Source organism: Athalia rosae, chromosome 5, assembly GCF_917208135.1.
Source record: "Athalia rosae chromosome 5, iyAthRosa1.1, whole genome shotgun sequence".
NCBI lineage: Eukaryota > Metazoa > Arthropoda > Insecta > Hymenoptera > Athaliidae > Athalia > Athalia rosae.
Genome location: NC_064030.1, coordinates 2572155 through 2593354, shown reverse-complemented (window position 1 = coordinate 2593354; position 21200 = coordinate 2572155). Strand labels below are relative to the sequence as shown.

Genomic DNA, 21200 nt, shown 5'->3' with positions numbered 1-21200 from the left:
ACCCGCAAACAGAAATAATTTACTCAGAGATAACAAAATTCTCGGTCTCGGTGCGAGATGCTAACTCGGCAAACTGACGTTATCAAGCTTAACGTCAGAGTCAGGTGATTCTGGAGTTTCACTTTAAATTCGTTTAAAGCTGATACAAAACTAATCGTGGAAAGCATCAACTCTGCGTGTACGGGTAAAATGCTATCTCTAGAAATGTTTAAGAAGCAAAGTTTCATGCTGAATCAATTTTTTCCCGCCTGCTGAACTTCTTAATTCCTTCAACAGGAAGATACGGGCTGAACGCACCGCTGAATGCTAAAAGTAATCAGCCATTTCGATCCACAGATTCTTCCAGCCGAACCGTTTTTAAGTATAGATTTGCAATCATATAGCAGAGAAGTTTTGCATTACAAAAAAAAAGAAAAAAGAAAAAAAAAAAAAAACAACAGAAACTGTGAATTCATTTTGTGTTCGGTATACGAGCGAAATTTATCGACGGATTCTCGTACACAGCGTAAAATATTTTATTAGCGTCTAGAATAGGTAGTTTATCGACCCAGGATTAGTTCTAATTAATACCTGACCTAACTTACCTCGGCGTCGGAAAGGCCGTATATTAATGAGGCTGAAATGAATGACTTTCGCATACATATTTATGAAGTGAATAATCAATGTTACGTTTATTGAGCGATATTTAGAATTACAGATTTTGATAACTGAAAATAAAAAACGAAGCAACAGTTTACTCAGGTTAAAACACCGAGGATGCAATTTCGTGTCTGTCTCTAATTTAATTTTACAGATGAACGCAGCGAGTGTCTGCATGTCAGGAGGTGAACAAAAAAAAAGGTGTGGATAATTTTGCGGAACTGCATTTCTACATTCGCTGCAGTTCTCTCACCTGGTATGCGCAATTCCGTCTGAGGACGTTGCGACAGAACGTAAGCATTCCTGCTCGAATTAACGCTATTTGCCTACGACTTATGAAAACTAAATTACTCATTCATTCGCATGCTGTATCGATTTTTAGAATAACGTCATTCTGATGATTTTAAACGTCTGGAAAGTTGAAAGATGTGGAGTGAGCTTGCGGCGTATGAATAAAATATCAGTAATATCACGGACTCAATAAACGTCAGTCGACGATTGAAACGAAGAGATGAAAAATAAGTTGAGAGACTCGCGTGTAAAACTTCAATTCCCTAATGGATTCACGACTTATAACTTACGTAAATGCAAAAATCGTTAATGCGAGTGACTCGCAATTGGTATGTGTATACCGAGGAAGTGATTACAAACTGTTGTGTGCAGCGTATCTGATATAAGGTTGCTCACGATCCTGCAAACAACCCGGTTGGAAAACAATCAACCTCCCTTACTTCCGCGGGATTATTTCTACCCTACAAAAAAGGTAACGGTGATTTCGGAATGTCCCGATTCACGAAATCGCATGTCGAATAATTTTTGGATAATTACGTCGCGCGACCCGATGCACGCGACATTGAATTAGAATGAACGTGGGGCGAGAACATTTTGGGAAGTGGCGATTAGTCGGTAAGCTCAATTGGTCGGAGACCTCATCAAATATAAATTATATACACACAACGTAATTGCAATTAAAGACTCGCATCATAAACGTGACCGAAATGTGGCTCGGCGACGTATCAAGCTATGAACATAAATTATCGTGATGAATGTACAATATAGTATGACTTTAAAATAGTAGTAGAGAACCCTGTACTCGAAATTGTCATGCGAGGCCTATAACTCGACGATGGGATTGAAAACTCTTCCGCGGTAGGGAAAACCGCTTCGATGTTTTCGGATACGCCGCAGCCCTCGCCTCCCCTTAGCTTTTGTCCTAGGGGAGCGTTAACGTCGGTACGTGCCGAACCGAGGCACGGTTGTCCCGGTAATCGTTGACGATAATTGGAAATTGCCGCAAGGGGAGTAAACTTCACTCTTCGCACTTTGCGTACCATGAGAATTAAACATATCAGTTCCCAGACATTCGCTCATCGCGATAAACTCGAGGAAGTTGCGCGAGATCAGATACGCGTTTCGTCCAGGGATACGTGCGTCGAGGTAGTGTGGCACTTTGGCTTTCCGTTGCTCGCTTGGATGATCATCGAAGTCTTTTTTGGGTCGAGTAACGCCTCGGTGTTCGAACTTTCGAGTTGGTCTTGGCTACCCTGATTTTCGAAATTGTTATTCTGACGAATATTTCGCAGTTGAACTCGGCCATTACCTTCTTGATTCGTCCTCGTCCTGCCGGGAGGGTTCAACACTTCTTCCGAGTGGTCCAGAGTGCATCTGAAAAAGAAAATTTCCCCTTCGTTTTGTGAAATCCAGGCGAGGGACCATTCCGTTCGGGTTAAAGGGAAATCATCCGCAGTCTCTGAGCGCGACTCTGATTTACCGCCGAGGTATTTCCACTCTTTTTTTTTATTTTTAGAGCAACGATTTTTCCGGGGTACGCTTGCGCCGGCTCTTTAGTCGGGTCCGTCCCTGTAATGTATTCCGAAAGGTACCAAACCGGGATGGTAACCTTGCCGAAAATAGGGTCTCTTTCTGGATGTTTACGACGTCTCATCAGGCAAAGTACCACATCCACCGCGGCCGACTTTCATTGATAGAGAATCTAAATTTTTCGAATACTTGCGGAGCGGATCGGTCGTAGTGTCGTTCTTTTCCCCCAACTCTGAAACTGCCTGGTTCGTATATATGATTGAGAAAAGGATCCCAGGCAATTTCCGGGCTAATAGACGCAAACCAAAACTCGGAAGACTGTAGAGCTTTTTTTTTTTTTTATGCTGGCAACCCAGGCGTTGTAAAATCACGTGAGATGGTGAAAAAAAATCGGTGAAAAAATTTAACTTGCTTGGAAAAGAAGCTGGCAATATCAATTCTACTGATCTGGTAGACGCTTCGAAATGAAGGACGATGATTCGTAAGGAGCAATTAAATCAGAGCTTTTATTGTACCCATCGTGAAAGCAATATCGTCAATTGAATGTTTTCGTTGAGCAGAAAATTTCACGAAAAAGACGCCCTAATACGTTCAAACTTCCGCTGACGCAACCGGAATTCGTAATACGGCACAAGTTTAGCAAGAAAGGAATTTTTTAAATTCGTCAAATTGTTTATACACTCTCGATGTCGAGATCAAAGCACTAGCAACATCTCCACCCCATATGGAAACGAAAATCAAGAGGTGAAACAAAAAGATCGAATTCCTCCGTTCGAATAAATATTCGTACAATCGAGATAACTGTAGGTATGCAAAGGGAAGTCAAACAAAAATTATAATCGCAACAACTTGCCTCCAATCAACACTCTTTTTACATCGTGTTCGATAAAATTGTTTTTTTTTCCATTTTGTCTTTGACTTTCAAACTTCGCGAATTCGCTGGAGAGAGAAGGAGAAAGAGGTCTATCTTTTGGGAGATCCGAAGATCTTGAAATTCAATCGAAATCGCTAAACCCTCGTGACTCACCTGACGGTTCGGCTGTAATGAAGACTGCGAATCCTGACTAGTTGGGATGTGGTGATTGTTCCATCGCATCCGCAGACCGCGGTCTCCCTCATGCTGCTGATATCGTCCCTCGTGAACGCGGGACTTGCCGGTGAACAGCAGAGCGTCTCCTTGAAAGCGCCTCGATATTTGGCGCTCATCACGTTGTAAAGGATCGGATTTACCGTCGTGCTGAAGTAGTAGAGACATCCTCCCAATGCGTAAAGCCACTCGTTAATTTCCGCGTAATAGGCGGAATTTCTAGCGTGCACGTAGAGCAAACGTTGCGCGTGAAATGGCGCCCAACAAATGAAGAACATCACGACGACCGCACCTTGATACAAGGAAGACCAGAGAAAGTAAGTTATTCGCGCTCATCAACTTGCCTGTCTTTTTTACTCGGTAAAGTCATGTCAACTTCGAACTTCATTCGCTAACGTAAATTTCGTATAGATTTTTCTGTCCCACAGAGCTTTCGATGCCTCGTTATAACGACTATCGACCAATTATTGTATAACTAAACGCATAAAATCAATCAGTCGTTTCTAGTGTGTACGCAGCACAATGCTGTCACGAGTGCCGAAGAGTTATAATTCCATTAATATTATGTTTGCCTGGATACCTGTTGGCACGTGTCTCGTTTGTGAAAACGTGAATTCTACAACTCATAGAAAATTGATATGCCGTTCCGATTGCGGAAGCTGCTGCACTTAATTTGTAATTTTAACGCTGAATTCTATATCCGAAAGCTCCACCACTCCGAGGACTCAGAGACCGTCCGCGTTGTACGAAAATTAATGTGTATCCACTATCGACATAGTTTCACCACGTGCATGACTCTAATATTCGATCAGTTAAGTTGTAAAGACGGCCAAATGATAGGGAGGGCAAAATTCAGCATAATGCACGAGCCGCGATGGCAAAGATTCCGCTAAAAGCTCGAACTACGCCCGGAGGGAGCTTGTAACTTTCCACGGATCGTAACGGCGCCAGATCACGATATTTTCAGGTATAGATCACTCCGCGTTGCATTGCAGAGCATGTAAACGTGCCGCGAAAGCTCGATAATTACACGTCGACCGTTCGTTCCGAAGTTTTTGCGGGGAAAACGTCACGTGGAAAAAATTTACGATCACCGATCGGACATTTTTAAGGATAAGGAAGGCCACGATTGGAAAACTCACTCAGCATCCTGATGATTGCCTTTTTGGATTGAGCTTGTCTGGTTTCCCCGTGAACTGAGCCTTCTATGCTGCGACCGATCGATTTGCTCCGTATTTTGAGACCCATCCTCACGTATAAAATCAAAATAAAAAGCATGGGGATAAAAAAAAAGATAACGCAGCTCAATTCGTAGAGTGGAAAGGGCGGCATGCTGTGCTGAAGCATGGCACAGATCGCTGAATCTTCTACATGAAGTCCGGACCCTGCGGCGATTATTTTAAGAATATGATTAATTAGTTATACGACAGCTGTGAAAATTAGCAAAGAAAAGCCTCAATTATAAATTAATCCGCTCATTGTACGTGGGAATTCACAGCGAAAAGTTCTCATCGGTAAGACTTGTACCCATACCGTTAGAGGCCGGAATAAATTATCGGCTTAATGATGGAAAATTTAATGTCAATTTGTTCGGCAGCGATCCTGAAAATTTTCCGTAAAACTCCGACAGCTATTTTATATCATTGTAATTGATTAATTCTTCATGACGCGAATTTTGTCACCGTACTAAAAGGAAAAAAAAAAGTCAGACGGACAGTAAACTTTTTATAACAATCATCTGCAAGTGTTTAATATCCTTCGTTACGTACATTACAAGTAGTTTGAGTTGAGCTATTCGAATAATTTATCCTCCCACCCTTTCGCTTGGGTTTAACCATTCGTCATTCCCCAACAATTACTCTCTTTAATTCTGCAAAAAGTTTTCCCCCAACCTGTAAAGTTACAAATTGAATCGTGTTGAACTTGTCGGAAACGAAAGAAGAAAAAAAATTAATAAAAAATTTCCACCGCGATCAATCGAGGATAACGTCGATCGAGTAAATGTAAAAAACTGAACCCCCCTCTCGCCCATCTTAGGAGGGAAAATACATCTAATTTGGAAGCGATCAAAATGCTCCTAGAGTCCATAAAAAATTTCCGTCTACCGTCATAAATATTCGGATAAAAATTCAAAAACAGTTTTATCGAATAATAAAACGTCCCGAAGATCATCCGATCTGTTTTTTTTATTGGTTTGACGTCAAACGTTCCGACGGAAATCGAGAGAGGACGATCAAAGGCAACGTAACGGAGATGCGGTTTGATTTATAACAGTTGTTAATTAGTTGACGAGGCGAATAATACCTATGGGAAATTCAACGTAGTAAACTGTGGTGTAAATGGCAAAGGGTAGAGCGCAGACGAGAGCAACCACCCATGCGGCGAGGATGAAACGACTTGGCCTTTTTAATCCACTCATAGCGTAAAGATGCAAGGGATGACAAATCGCCAAGTACCTCTCCATCGAGAAGGCGACGATCGTCAGAACCGAAACGTAAGACGACCTTAAAAATTCTGTACATATTAGCAAATCCGTTTATCCGTTATCCCAAGTTTCAGTTTCATTATTATACGACATTCGGGCGAATCGCGAGGACAATTTTTCAACTTACATCTCCGAAACAAAAGCTCGCAATTTGCACAAGTACAATCCAAATGCCCAGGGGTACTGCTGCCAGAAGACACTCAGCTCGTTCGGCAAACCTGAAAGAAAAAAATTGAAAAAAATTGAAGAACCGGAACAGATCGAGTATTCAAAAATTATCCGGGCGACTCTAACGCGACGCTTTTTACGAAAACTAACACTTCTCGGTTTTTCACTTCGAAGACTGAAAGCACGAAAATCAATTCTGGGAGAAACTGGGAGGCTAAGGGCCGATCCTCGCGACGGATCCTGGTTCGAATATCTACAACTGATTATTCAAATCCTTAGAAATATTCAAGGTCCATTCGTTCTTTTGGCAGAAGTTTCTCACGAACCTCAGCATCTCATAGAATTTCACTGTCTGGGCGTGGGCTTTGTGTTTTCGAGTCACTTCAGAGATCGCTATTCACTAATTGTAAACCTTAGGCACAAGAGTAAATTCAGTATCAGTGGTACACGCGCACTGTCGATTTATAATTGGCCGGTTTTCACGGATATTTACATTTCTATTGGATGGCACGAAAAAAAATTTCATTCAATTTCCATTGTCTATTGTCGAAACCCAGCCGTCTAAGATAAGTTATCAAAGAATGAATCCTGCTCGATTCATATCTTCAAGAGACCTCCTACGCTTGTATTAAGATTTGTTGTCGAATATTGAAGGGGAAAAATTATGAGCTTTTGATACCGTTCTTCAACGGTACGGAGATCGCTTCAGACAGAGTTTGATCTTGACTTTTGCGGGGAGTGGGATTATTTGAGGAATCAAATTGAGTGGGAGAATTTGAGGTAGAATCAAATGGCAAATTTTTTTCAAATCGTCTTCGAAAATTCCGAACCGATCGTTTCATTCTTTCGATATTTCACGAATTTTGAGTCGGCCGTTTGCCTGTGTGCTTACTTGTTAATTAATTTAGTAGTCGGTACAGCACGTCAGAAAGTGAAAGGGGTTCCTAGGGATGAGGATGCGAGACGCATTAGGAATTCAGAGAACGATTTAGAAGCAAAACATCGAGACGAGAGACCTAGCTGGGTTATGTGTAAAGTTTAAATACCTCAAACAGCGAATTAGAGCGAGGAGGTATGCCGCTGTTGATATGTCACGCTGATACAAGGTGAGACGTTCAACTCGTCCTGTGCGAATTCCTTGAAAATTAGAAATATTTTTGAGCAAACTATTCCAGACGAAAATCTTCGCTCAGGCAAACAGTAAGAGCGAATCATACAGGCCCGCCCTACACTTCTTCCAAATTTCCCAAGGAATTTCTTCAGGAATTGGTTTCGAGTTATGCTCCAGCAGAAGGTAGAGAGTAGATTAATTTAGCTCGCCTGTCTGCACGGGCTATTAAAAACGAAAGGAATTCTTGCTTCGAGTTCTTTCGAGAAATCTGAATGATCGAATGAATGATATGTGACGTATAATGAACCGTATAAACGAGTACCAAGTTGTGAAAGTCTGATGCAACGCAGTCTGAAAAGTATTTCCAGATCGTGCGCCCGACGTATTCCATTCAATGTTGAGAAAGCAGCATTCGCAGTACCGATCAGCATTAGCCGAGTAACCCATTGCTACACCGACGATAAACAGTGTTTACCCAATGCGGCAGCGTAGCACATACTTCAGAAATTGGAACGCCATTCGTTCGGACCGTAGTCGTTTGAGCCGAATTCGTTTTCTCCGATACTTTCGCCCGGAGATCGTCCGCACCTTTTTGCACCGCAAAAACAAAGATTCCGTACCGGCGTTTTCATCCCGAACCTAATCCAACACTTCGTACGTGCAAGCGATTTCCTTCCAAACGAGCCTCGTTCCACGAATCACTTATAGAGAGAACCAACGAATCACCCTAAAAGGTTTGTATTATAGATAAGCTACACTTTATCGCAAAAGTCGTAAAGATTTATGCTGTTTTTCTCGAAACCAAGTCGCTGTGATAAATGCTCTGTTCAGAGTTTAGAGTTTAAAAGCTGGCAACATATCTATACGCGAATTTATCTACGACCACGCGAACGCATATAAACTTACCATCGACACAATTCTCCATACGGCCAAAAAATTTTTGTATCTTTTTACCGATTGGCTGACACGTGCGGGTAGAGAAATTCCTCGTTCCGATATCGCAACTCGGAAGCCTCTGCCATTCGTGGCATTTGAAAGAAAATTGAAAAAATGTGACCCTTTTGATCAAACGGATAACATTGCCCGCCGGAATGGAGCTAAAGTGTTACTGTCCTGATGAAATTCGCAATTGTCATCTCTCTACGGAACCGAAATATATACTTTCCACCGCGCAATTTTCGTGGTTATTTACAAACAAACGAGTTCATACAATTCCTGAATATACGTGTAATGGATGAATCAGTAAAAATAACCACAGCATAAATCGTGCAAAGTTTTAGTAACGAAATTGGGCTCGGTTTACGAATTGCTGATGCATGTAGTTTCGCAGTTTTAGAGAACTACAGACTATTAAAATCTCTGAAAACTTATTACATTCCTTCGCTTGGCTTTCAACTTGGCAGGTTTACTTCGACCGTAAGGTTTAGTCGAAGAAAAATGAGAAAAACATTGGGACAAAAAACTGCACCTGACAACTCTTTTTCCCCTCCATGTACAATATACTGCATCTATACAGGGACTCTTGATTCCAGGCTATCTTGCCGCCTCCGCGGTGGCTCGTCGTTTCACACACTTTATTCTCCTTTCTTCTACCGCCAGATGAACAATTTTCTGCGAAATACCTGAAGAACTTCAGAGTGCAATAACAATACCACGGACCAACAATCGTGCTTCGTGGGTGCTAATTTCGTAAGTTTCTCTACAATTCTCGCACTATTTTCTACTATTTTATTAGCGCAGCGGTGAAATAAAGGGTAAAAGTTTTTCTAAAGATTCCGATTTCGCCAGTCGTGGATCTTAAATTTTATCGGCTGCGAACGTTTAACAAAAAAACCGTGAGAAGTCGGTAATAGGGTTTCGGAGAGTGTCTCTACCCTCGTTTACAGTCGTGACTGTGAAATTCTCTTCGGAATGCAAAATGAAGAAAGGACAAAGCCCAGATTTACGTTCGACGCCCCTTAAATCTATGAATTGTTCTCGAAATTGTGCGACGTCGGAGACCAGACTATCCCGTTCGCTGTCGAACCGTCGGCTACGATTGCCATTTTCTCATTTTTATAGCTTATATTGAGGCGCCTTTAAAACTCTCGGGATAGACAGGGAATTCCTGAAGACAGGGTCCTGTGTTCGAGTAAAAATAGACGAGCGGAAACCTTGTATACATCATTGACCGTCGTTTGAACTGCGTGCAGCCCGAGGCTACATCGTGTACCTTTGCCACGGATTCGCGATATCCTCTTTTCGGACGATATCTAATGTGACCATCCCACACAAGGTTTGCTCGGCGATCGGACGCTCCGGATTTCCGATAAAAGTTGCCGCTGGGAATTTGTTTTTCACCACCCGATTAGATCGCTCCGAGTCACCCAAGTTACACACGTGTCCGCGTACACATGGGCGGAAATAAATTTGGTGGTAATTTGCGGTTGTATCGCCGTCGCCTCTGGGGAGAAATGTCGGTGAAAAATGCTAGGGTAAAACGCGTTCGGTCATTTATCGAGCGTAGCGCGTCGTCAACTCTGGTTGAAATACTGGCGTTGCCCCTACGTTGACTCGGACTACTAGTTTCAGAATTCTCTAATTAACGGGCTTTGTAACATCGCCACGATGCAATGCCATCGCTGTGCAATGCTAGTGAGTGAAAAGAATTTAGATTCACGAGAAAGTTTGTAATTCAATTACACGAGAGCTTGGCTTATGTTTGAGTAATTTTCTCTGATTGTGAGTTTGGACTTGCCGAGTTTTCCTTAATACCACAGAAGTCAGAATACAGATGAAAGAAAATAACGACGATATGAAAGATTTAACAACTACGTTTATTGTAAGTATGATGTCATACTCTAGGTGGAATGAGGTATTAATACGCGCGACTACTGAAACTATTAGCTTCGCTGGCTTCGTTCAACTATGGGAATAACTCAGTTGGATTTGCATTTCCACCGCCCGCCGGGCTGCACAGACGTTGACTCCGACTACTTACAGCCCACAGCGTATCGCGTGCAGTCCGCCGCTGAGATATTCTTCGGTAATTACCGTCGTGATCGTTTTTTCATTTCTCTTATCGTAGAATAAATTGCAAACGGTCGGATTTGAACAAACGCTGATGGCGGGTGATCGTTGAAAGTTTGAAAATCGTCTGACTTTCGTACATTTGTCTGCCGAGTCGTATTTTTCGGATTACAAAGAATACTTTGGCCGTTATTCATCCGTTTGGCGTTTATCCAAATGCCGCGGGATATCCGCGACTTAAAAAACTAGGAGCTTCCATGTCGTACGCTCACATAAAGACTGACCTATTGTCGCTTCAGTTTTTGCGACGACTAAAAATTTGCCGAAATCTGCTGCGGCACAATTTTAAAATTCTGTTCGCCACATAATGCGATTGCTTTGATAATCGGAATTTTTTTTCACCACCTGCGTGTTGAATGATTACAAAAGCACGGTGCGACGTGAAGTTATTCTTAAAAAGAAACTCGTTGCATTCGGTGAAATCGTGCTTCTTCAGACTGAGGATTTATCGCGGACGCTTCGGCAGACAGAGGGTGGCAGCCCTTGTCCGCCGAAATATATGGGAGAGCGTCTCACCTACATGGCTGGATATTTACCGGATGAAGGACAGTTGGAGAGTCAGTTATATAGAATTAGATCAGATGAGTCTTAAATACACATCCATCCCCATAGAAGCTAACGAAGACAAAGGACTTTTCCAAACGTTTCTCCGACTCATCCATTTCACGACAAAGTAACGTATAAAAGCGCTCCAATGAAACCGAAAACCCCCATTAAATCACGAAGTTCAAGCTGTGTATATATATGTAATCATTTCGGAGCTCTGGGGCCCAACGAACTAACTTTTACGCTCAACCCGGACTCCTCGAGGCATAATAAAAAGTTATGAAAATGGCTTCGGCGTTCCGTTCCGGTCGACAGCCGATACGAAGTATTTCAAACCTTGATTCCCTCCGTGTATAAGTCGCAGGAAATAGCAGCGGAAACTGAATAACGAGTGTGTAATGAAGCGATCGGTTTGATGATGATTGTTCTACTCTTCGGAAACAGGTCCTCTCTATTTCACATTATCAGGTGAAATCGTTTCAAAAGATTCACGATTCACCGTCAGAATCAGCTCATGAAATATTGTAATCGCTGAAACTGCTCAACTAGACGGAGAGAGGGAATAAAAAATTTCCACAAAAACGAAAGATAAATTTCGGAATGGCTTCAAAATATTTGAAGAGTAAAGCGGCGGTGAAGGAGCAGTTCCATCCATCCATGTTTCCATCTCGTGTAGTAAGGCAAAATCGCGAAGACGACAAGTCCTAATTTGAGTCAGTGTCTCAGAGTTGTTGGAGACCGTATAGAAATATCAGGATACATCACCAGAAACAAACCCTGCAGAAGCTGGCCGAGTCTGAAATGTGATCCACTTATGTTCTAACGTGACGGTGCTTGGAATAAATGGCGAAAGATGAGAAGAGCAGGTGAGAACGAAGATCGAGAAAAAACAAAAGGGGGATGGCCGAGGTTGAGAGGTCTAAGAGGTACGTGAAAAGCTCCGAGTTCTGAGACCGGAAGCAAAATTCTACGTGCTAGTCATATAACTCTAAATTCTTGAAGGCGAATTCGAAGTTAAATTTGACGGAATAAAAGAAGTCTGTCGATTATAACAAGCTTAAAACTTACCAAAGTGGCTTTAAAAAGTTTTACGCTAGCTAGCCAAGAGTCCAACAAATTAACTGTTGCCCGCCAATTTCGCACGGAAAATTTCAACCATTCTACTCACTTCAATTCCTATCTGAGCTTCCGCAGCCCTCCCAATAATCACCGACCGTTATTTGCCTTTTTATGTTTTTTCAACTTCCTACTTTACACATAAAACTGAAAAGTAGGTTATTGCGTTAATCACCGCGAGAATGAATATTGAATTAAAAAATTAATCACTCCCATTGTGATTTGAATCTTTTAAACCGGAAAAGTTTTTTTACAAGCAGATATATAAACGAGTGAAGTGACAATTTGAAATCTTCTGCATCTGAAGTCTAACTACTTTCGTTTCTTGAGGAATTCAACCTGACTCGCTTAACTCAACTTAACTTAACACTCAGACCTCGAGTTATTCCGACTTTTTAGTAGATTCGAAAGCTCGAAGAAACTTAGCTTATTAGTCATGACAGGGCTCACATATTTACAACGAAACTATTCGCGGAAGTCTCTGACCAATGATTTATGTTCACAGGCCTGCAGAGTTTCTTGTCTCCTCATCTTGAATTACGGACCGACTTGCAAGCGAGTTTTTCTGACGCTGCTGGGTTTTCATGGAAAACCAGAGGTCGTAAATGAAGGGCGTTTTCTTTTCTGAAAACCTTAATTCGAACAGAACTTCACGAAGAAGACGTAAATTTAAACCAAACTACATGCGTTCACGGTACTTATCCGAATCTCATTTACTCCGTATAAGATAATTGCGAAAAAGGAAATTATCAAAGAATCACAAGTCCGTATTACAAGCACTACGTGGTAGTCGAGTAACAATGCAGAGACTGGCGAAATCTCTACTTGCGCGTACTGCACGCAATCTCTTTGCGGGGGATTTTGATGGCAGGCACTTGAAGTGAAAGAGAGAAAAATTGCTTCACTTACAATTCTACGCTCCGTCCATTTCCTGGCGCGGATTGCCTCGTTTCGAATTTCTTACCTCACGCGCATTTTTGTCGATGGCATTCTTTCCCGAGAATATTTGCAATTCAATTCTTCAGTGAGTTTCGCGTAAAAACTTCTCACTTACCCTCCGAATTAGACTGCCAAAATAAAAATCGAATCCACTCGCACTTTCGAATAAATTAGTTATATCGAAATTTGAATTTTATGTTCAGCGTATGGTATATCCCTTGGCATTGGATGTTTGCGCATCTTGATATTACTTTTACTCTCTCGCATTCTTCCTCCGGTCGATATTACATACTTCATCCATTACCACGAAAATATGGCTTGAGATTTGCAATTCCATCATCAAATTTTGATCATTCCTTCTCGAGATGCGATAAAAAACGTGATCGCAGGTTAAGCAGCTCGAGATTTCATATTTTAGCGCGCCGCCATCGAGCGCTCTCGGTCTTGTGCGTATTCCTGCCATACTGCAGCGCACCGTATCGGCAATACATGGCGATATATGGTCTCGCTGGCTTTCTCGCAGTTAAAAATACTTCTATAAAATATGACCCTAATGCAGTCGATGAACAATTCAGTCGCGAGCTTCTGCTCACCGATGAAAGGGGAACCTACGTCGGTTTTGTTAGCACCCATTTCTACACGTGCGGCAGGTCATGTGACTGCCGGCACGTCTAGACAAACAAAAATAAATCACGGCTCTTCAATAGGTGTTGAGGTGTGAAATTCTTTGCACTGATTTATTTCTCTGCAGTGATTTCAGTAGGTGTGAAACGATCTGTCAACACCTGATTAGATCTTGTTCACACCTCATAAATTAACCCTTTGATCGACCTGCTCGGCGGCATCCTTTTGCGGTGCTTCTGCGAATTCTATGTAACCGCGAACCGTTTAAGGAAGTAAATATGTAAAAGTTCAGTAGTTAAAAAGCTCGGAAGTATACTCAGAGAAATCAATTCTGTCCCATGTTACCCATGCTAAAGCTCAGGCCTGCAGTACAGAATTGGAGGCATCGAGTGTACCTCAAAAAAAAAAAAAAAAAAAACTATATGAATTTTTTTTTTCCGTGCATTGCGTTACTATACATTATCGAAGGGCCATGCACAATCAGTTCGTTTATTTTGAGCTCACGATAATTAACTCAATTATTTTGTCTGACCTGAAATTATTAATATTTAAATTATATCTGAATTAAAAAGGTCGGGTTCTCGCCAACTATTGTTTTTCAGAACGAAAGAATTAAATTATCTTAATCGACAGATTCATGTTTCTGACGTCAAACTACATGAGATTAGCCTGTGAACCCCTGTGGTAAAGTACGTTGAAAGTCAAGAATTAAAAAAGTATACTTTGCACAGGAATAACAATTCATTATTTCAAGTAATTTCAAGTACCCTGATACAATTCGCGGTCGTTTATTTGGTCAGATCTAGAGACAAGAATGTTTTATTTTTCCAGAGAAATTTTACCCTAATTAATCTTTCTTACAATCGGTCCTGCAAGCTTAATTATCTATTTTTTTTTTTTTGTGTTTGTTTCTTGATAATTATTTTATTATTCTTTTTTCAACCACCCCGGCAGACTGAAGACAAATTGAGTGGTCGACGGTGAGTTTTCGCGTTTTTTTTCCCCCTCTTCAATTCTCGTTGTATGATTATTCGCGAGCTTCCATGTAACGGTGAGAATTAGTGTAATTTGTACACTTTCAAGGGTGAGATAAGCTTGTGAGAAAAGCGACCCTGACTGACCCTGACGTACCTTCGCAAAGCCCTAGCCACGACAAGGATAATCATTCCGTTAATAACGTGCAGGGCCTGGGAAGTAAACCGCCCAATTATTCTAATGATCTCGTTTGTTTGCGGATCGTATATTAGGTTGTTCTTGTTTAAGTTGTATTTCCACGTTGTAAACGTATATTGTTATGTATATAATATGTAAATTCCGTGATACCCCCTCCTCCATCATGCACACCCTGCCGATGCTCGTGCATTTTGAGAAGCTTACTTTGTCGAGTTGTTCGAATGATTTTTCTCTCTCTCTCTACATAAAAACTCTATTCAAAGTTTTGGTTGGACAAAAATTCAACCGTTTTGTTTTCACGTTTTTAAAAAAGAGAAAACTATACATTCCCATTTCGGGGCCGGTTGTTAAAGCCTTTTGTTGAACGCGTACATTCACATCTCGTTGTAATCTACATATTATACGTGGGCCGGTTATTTGAAAGAAAATTATAATCGACGTGTAAAACAGTCAGCCATATATTTCACACAATTTCGAAACAATAAAACAAAGTATATCACCCAAAGGACACGCTCCGTTCTGGATTACACAAATTGTTCGAATTTTGAAGAAATATCCAAACGATTTCAATTAATTCAGTTAGAGACCGCGTTGATCCCTTCGATTGAAGATATGGAATAATTTACATTTTATTGATGAATTCATTGCTTATCGAAAACGCGATTCAACATGCGAGACAAGAGAGGAAACATTTTTAGCAGTAAAAAAAACCACTTTTCCTATTACGGCCGGCGATATTTTGTATCTCGTTAGACGCTTGTGGCGCATCAATATGGTGTGGACGTTGCCATGCTATAGGATGCATAAATGGCACAGCTGGTGTTTCACGTGTAGATGATCGAGTACGGAGAGCCCACGTTATGGGCCCTGGATTCAGGGAATCGCGAGGTCTTCCGATTGTGTCGTTGATAACGTTCAGCCGGCAGCTGATAGATAATGAAAACAATCTCATCGCTCCACGCCGAACATTCCTCATTATGTATCAAAATTACATTTACGTTACACATGGGTGGAAATTTCAGGAAGACAAACGACATGAGCTCGGATATACGTACAGCATTACGCCGGGCTAGATGGGAATGTATTCATCGTGAAATGAAACAAAGCATTTACAGAATTTGCTCAGGAACAATTTCTACATTATCTTGGATTGGATTAATTTTAGCGAGGGATCGACGTCGGGGATCGACGATCATACGGCAATTCGAAAACTGACGGTTAGCTAAAAAAAAAACCCTGCTCAAAACCCGAATCGTCTCGACTCCTACGCGATGACCCGAAGACGAGACAACAATTAGGAGAGAACGCCGAACGGCGGAAGACTTCACCGAAAACACTTGGGGAGTAATCGATTGGTCTCGAATTTTCCTCTAATTAATTGTTCAACTGCTGCCCAAATTTCGAGGGTAGTTGTATGTTTGCGGTAACTGCGGAGGAGGATATTCCACTTGAAATATTCAAAGACTTATCTATGTACCGCGCAGTAACTGAAAATTCAGCAGGTGCAAATCGATGCGAAGATGACCGTGACATCGAAATTAACCTTCCAGGTGGAAAAAAGAAAGCGTTCCCTAGACTGATTAATGATAGTTATATTTCACGATTCGGTTTTCAACTTTTCAATTGATCGCGTGAATTTGATATCCCAGGAGAACTCTACTCAGGACTAATATTTGACCGTGACAAACGCGTCAAAGGAGCGACGTCCGGAATTATTTTTGTACAATATTTGGCGAACTGTGATTTATTGTACAGTTTGTTAATCCTATATCAGTAAAAACGTGATCTCCTGATATTTGTGTAACACGTGTGTAGGTATTGCGGGAGGTGAAATTTTAGAAATTCTTCGCTTTTCGATTCAATAGATTGAAAAACCGAATGTAAAAGCATCCGATTTCATATCAATTTTACCACGATTCGTGAATAGTTAGTTTCCAACGTATGTATAAAACGACAGGTGCACGTGTATGCGATGTGTGTCAATCGCGTGGACGTTGTCGATATATCGGGATCAATTCTTCTGAGCCATCAATGGATGAATGGATATTTCCAAAATATCTTTCATTGATATTCTACCCCAATAAACGTCTCTTGTTCATTGCGCTGGTATGGAAATGATGCAAATCTGGAAATGGTACCGTATTTGTTTTACATTTTCAAACCGAATGTAGATGTGAAATCAGCGATACATGGCTGAAATCTATACAAATCGGGTGAATAATATTTCGATAAAGAACTGCATGCGGTGGTATTGATTCGAATGATCAACAACATTGTCAACGGTTAAACATTCTGCAGGGAAAGTGACCAGCTATTGTTCGATTTACAGTCATCCGGCGATATTGACTTATAATCAAATGAAAAATGTAACACGGCAGGACGTTCTATCAGAATGATCAAAATATTTCGACCTCCATTGCTCCAGCGCAAATCATCCCCAGATAACCTGAAATAAATGTATGTGCATCAGCTATGTGACGACGATGTTTAATGCAGCTTTGACACCGTGAATAATAATTGGATCGGGCAAGTGGAGCGAAAAAAATTCAACGAACGTTGGTATTATTTACCGTGAAAATGTGAACTTGGGAGGAACGAGAATTGTTGAAAAAAAAAAAAAGAAAAGAAATTACCCCATTCTTTGCAAAATATCAAAAATGCCGCGTATTTCGTTCCTCAATAGAAGTCGGTGACACGAATCGCAACCAAAGTTTATCTGGCCGGGGCTTTTTTCTGAATGCTTGAACATGAAAATAGTCCCTCTTTACGCGCGGTGATGGGCGTGAACTGAAACGTCGAGCCTCACTCAATACCAGATGACACCTTGTCTTATGCGCCGTAAGTCATGACGGAGGATATGAGATGATATTGGAGTTTCTTGTCAATATGTATAGACGCGAACTTTCGGTGTAAAACGCTCCGTCAAACGCAGTGGACGGGTTCAGAACCGGAGCGGAAGAAGGGGTCCCACGTAGGTCGCGAACCGGCGAATACGAGTCGCGAATTGTCACACAAATTTACGGAATGTAATATCACCGCCGTGGGAAATTCTTCGGCTAAAAATGTGGTCCCTTCGATTGACAGCTGGGGAGTATAGTAGAAATAACCCGAACGTGTCAATAAGTGTCCAAACAATAATTTCAACCGTAGTATACGAAGCCCCGTAGTTGAAAGTTGGAAAGAAAAGTTGGAAAACTGTGCCGATTTAAAATCTAGAATAATTCTAATGCCGGTAGCGAATGTGTGAAAAACTATAAGGTATTTGCCGCGTGGATATCATCGGATCGAAAAACCATTCCACGTAACTGCGCGTGCATTTCAGTTTGAATACGTCGTATCGCATCGCAGAATATAACGAACGTTATGCCACTGAGAAATACAGGGTATGCAAGGTGGAAGACATTTACCTGTTTATATTCTGCATAAATAAATGTGCTCACTCTATCGATCCTCTCATGCAACGAGTAATTGTTCAGGTTTTTAATTAGAGTCGAAACTCGAAATTAACCGTAATATTAATTATTCGTAGCCCTAAGTAGTCCAATATCAGTACGCATCTGCGCTTCGAACTTTAGAAAACTTTCTCACGTTGAAAAAGCCGATGGGCGATGAAAATTTATTTGATAAAAAAATGCCTGCACTTATTTCGTCTGCAAAGAAGACTTGCGGCCAGACCCTCGAAGGCGTTGAAGTGAAATTGAAAAAAATATAATTGAACGGCCGATTTATAAATTACTGGAAAAACGAAGAAAACAAAAAGTAGGGCTTTATCGCGGGGTTGTTTTTACCTCTTCTCTCCCTCTCTTTAATCAGCCGAATAAAGAATTGTCACGAATCTGCCGGAGTAATGAGAACCCCGTTGATTTTTTTGAGGGGAAAATATCGCGGGGGTGGGATATTCGAAATATGTAACGGCGGTGGGGGAGGATTGAGATAAAATACTCACCGAGCAAGAGGAGTGTGAGATCGGAAACGGCGAGACTGAAGAGATAATAATTCGTGGCAGTCTGCATTACCGGATTTCTTACGATGACCCAACACGTAGCACCGTTTCCGAATACTCCGGTAACGAATATTGTCAGGTACACAACAGTCACGGGAATTACGACCCGCCTCGGTAGGTGCTTAGGGCCAAGCATAGCCGCGAGGTAATCAGATTCGGTAATATTTTCCAGTGAAAAATTTCCCTCGGGTGCTGGAAGGAGATTTACGTCTGCCATATCGTAACAGCTATTGTCCCACAAAGATTTTCTTCCGACTAAAACTTTTACCGGTACAAACTTGACTTTTCACTTCGTTATTCCATCGTGCATGTCAACTTCTCGATACCGATCGACGAGAAACCGTGCGCGACTTTTTCTAAATATCCTTTGAACTTTGTGTGAAAAATTAAACGGCTACACTCCACTGTGATACACAATGTAGAAAATTCCGCTTTCATGATCTATATTTCTTCTTTCTCGCTTTTCCCAAGCTCAAAGATAACGTATCCATCAAAAAATCCTTGACATTTGTTCAAACTTTCACAGTCTGATATTTGTTTTACTTTTTTATTCAAGTTTCGAATATCTAGTTATTCATATTTGTGCAGACGATCGGATCTGAATTTTTAATTAAATAATTCCACTCGAGCGTCGAACATATTTTTTTCGTCGGAACCACGTTGCCCTCTCTTTGCGTTGGAAGACACCGGCGATTCGAATCATTCGGCATTGAAAACTGAAACTGATTAGCACCAGATTGTCGTGGGGGTAAAGAGTCTTACAATTATTAGCACACTGAATCTACGACGGTTCAGACTCCTATGAAGTACCATAATTCGGAAATACGTTCTTGTAGAAATGATTCATCTCCGAAAAACATTTCCCTCCTTCCAGGTACACCTATAGTTGGAAATTGACTGAACTTTTTGGCGGTATATAACGTCGCCGAACTACACTCTCAACGGACAACGAGCAAGTGGGAGTCTCGCGGTAAGAGGAAGACCGCAGGGTGCCCATAGAGCGCCGCGGCGCCGTCACGCGACGCATCGCTACCCTTGTATTTGCACCCCTTAGGTAGTATTCCGATAATATACCTATAGAGGTGCCTAAAATAGAATCGGTCCTCGTCGTCGGACGTCTGGCCAGCGTCTACAGCCTCAAGCGATTCGAATTAAGAATACATTTGCGAGGGACAAAAATCGAATTCTTCCAACAATCCGCTGCGAATGCCAAACTCGCGAAGATTCGAAAAGAATCGTGACGAGAGGACGAAACGGCTCTCGGAACGAATAAAACGAATCATTCGAAAGAGGGGATTCGGAGGAGCGACTTTAAAGCTCACGGTGATTGGCGCCCTTTTCGTTATCCAGCTTTGTTTTATCCATAGTCACCTGTATACTCGCTCACGAGAAGTAGAACATTTCCGGAACGTGACCTCGAATTTATCGTGAGCGGGATTCCAGCGGAACTGCAGGAGCGATTTTAATGAAATTTGTAGTGGCCACTCTTTTCATTTGCCAATAAGCTTTACAACCCGACCCCGATTCCGGGTTTTAAGTAGCGATCGCTTCTGCAAATGTGGTCGAATTTTTTTCAATCTTTTCAGACGAACGTCTGAACGCCCTCAGATTTCCGTGATCGATAAACATGCGATCGTGCTCGTTTAGGCGTTTTCAACTGTATAGTAAAAAGGTCTTTCACACCCCCTCGTTCACGAGCGTTGAAAAATCTGCAAAGTTTTTGCAGTTCACGCGTTAAAGCGGACGCGATTTTTCACGTTTTCTTTTTTTTTTTTTTTCTACGTTTATATTTCTTTCTCGAATTTCGCAAATTCATCCGTCCGTCTCCGTTTTTCTCGCCATTTTCTACGCGCCCTCTCATGCGTAAGAATTCACGGTCTTACATAAGATCACAGGTATTACACCACGCCAATCGTACAATGGCGAATAAAGAACCTTTTTCTGACACCTGCAACGGTGAGAAACTCGCGATAGAAAAATATGAAATATTCAAACTTGTCTTGCGAACAACCCCTGCTATCGATCATACTCCACCCCTTACGGAGTAACGCTATCGAAAATCCACCTCGTGCGGTTAATTTCCGCGAATCCTTCGCTGAAGCTGTTTTCTATATAATACGTATCGGAATACCGCAGCTACTTCTCGCGGGAAGTACTTTTACGGGGTTTGCCACCGCTCCTGCCACTGCAACTATAGTGAAATATTGACTTTACGCGCCACAGTTTCGCTGCTCCTACTCTTGGAGGGACAAAGCAAATTGTATATCGTACCGGCGTATAGCTGTACACCGCTTGAAAAAAATAGAACAAGCTGAGACATCGCTGCGAGCTTCGCTCATGACATTTGTAACCGCACACGGAATTCAATTTGCAACGTCATAAACGGGTAAGTTATTGCGGCTCCGAATAGAACATCATC

General features: G+C 41.6%; 1 protein-coding gene across 1 annotated transcript; it reads right to left on the bottom strand.

Moving 5' to 3' along the window:
* Positions 1-828: 828 nt before the first annotated feature.
* On the bottom strand, positions 829-19741 carry LOC105693075 (neuropeptides capa receptor-like). The gene is made up of 6 exons (XM_012412756.3): positions 18725-19741; positions 6160-6250; positions 5852-6051; positions 4690-4932; positions 3488-3839; positions 829-2304 (listed from the first exon to the last, which is right to left on the bottom strand). The coding sequence occupies exons 1-6, from the start codon at positions 18996-18998 to the stop codon at positions 2040-2042; spliced, it is 1425 nt and encodes a 474-aa protein (XP_012268179.2). The 5' UTR covers positions 18999-19741; the 3' UTR covers positions 829-2039.
* Between the last annotated feature and the right edge of the window lie 1459 nt (positions 19742-21200).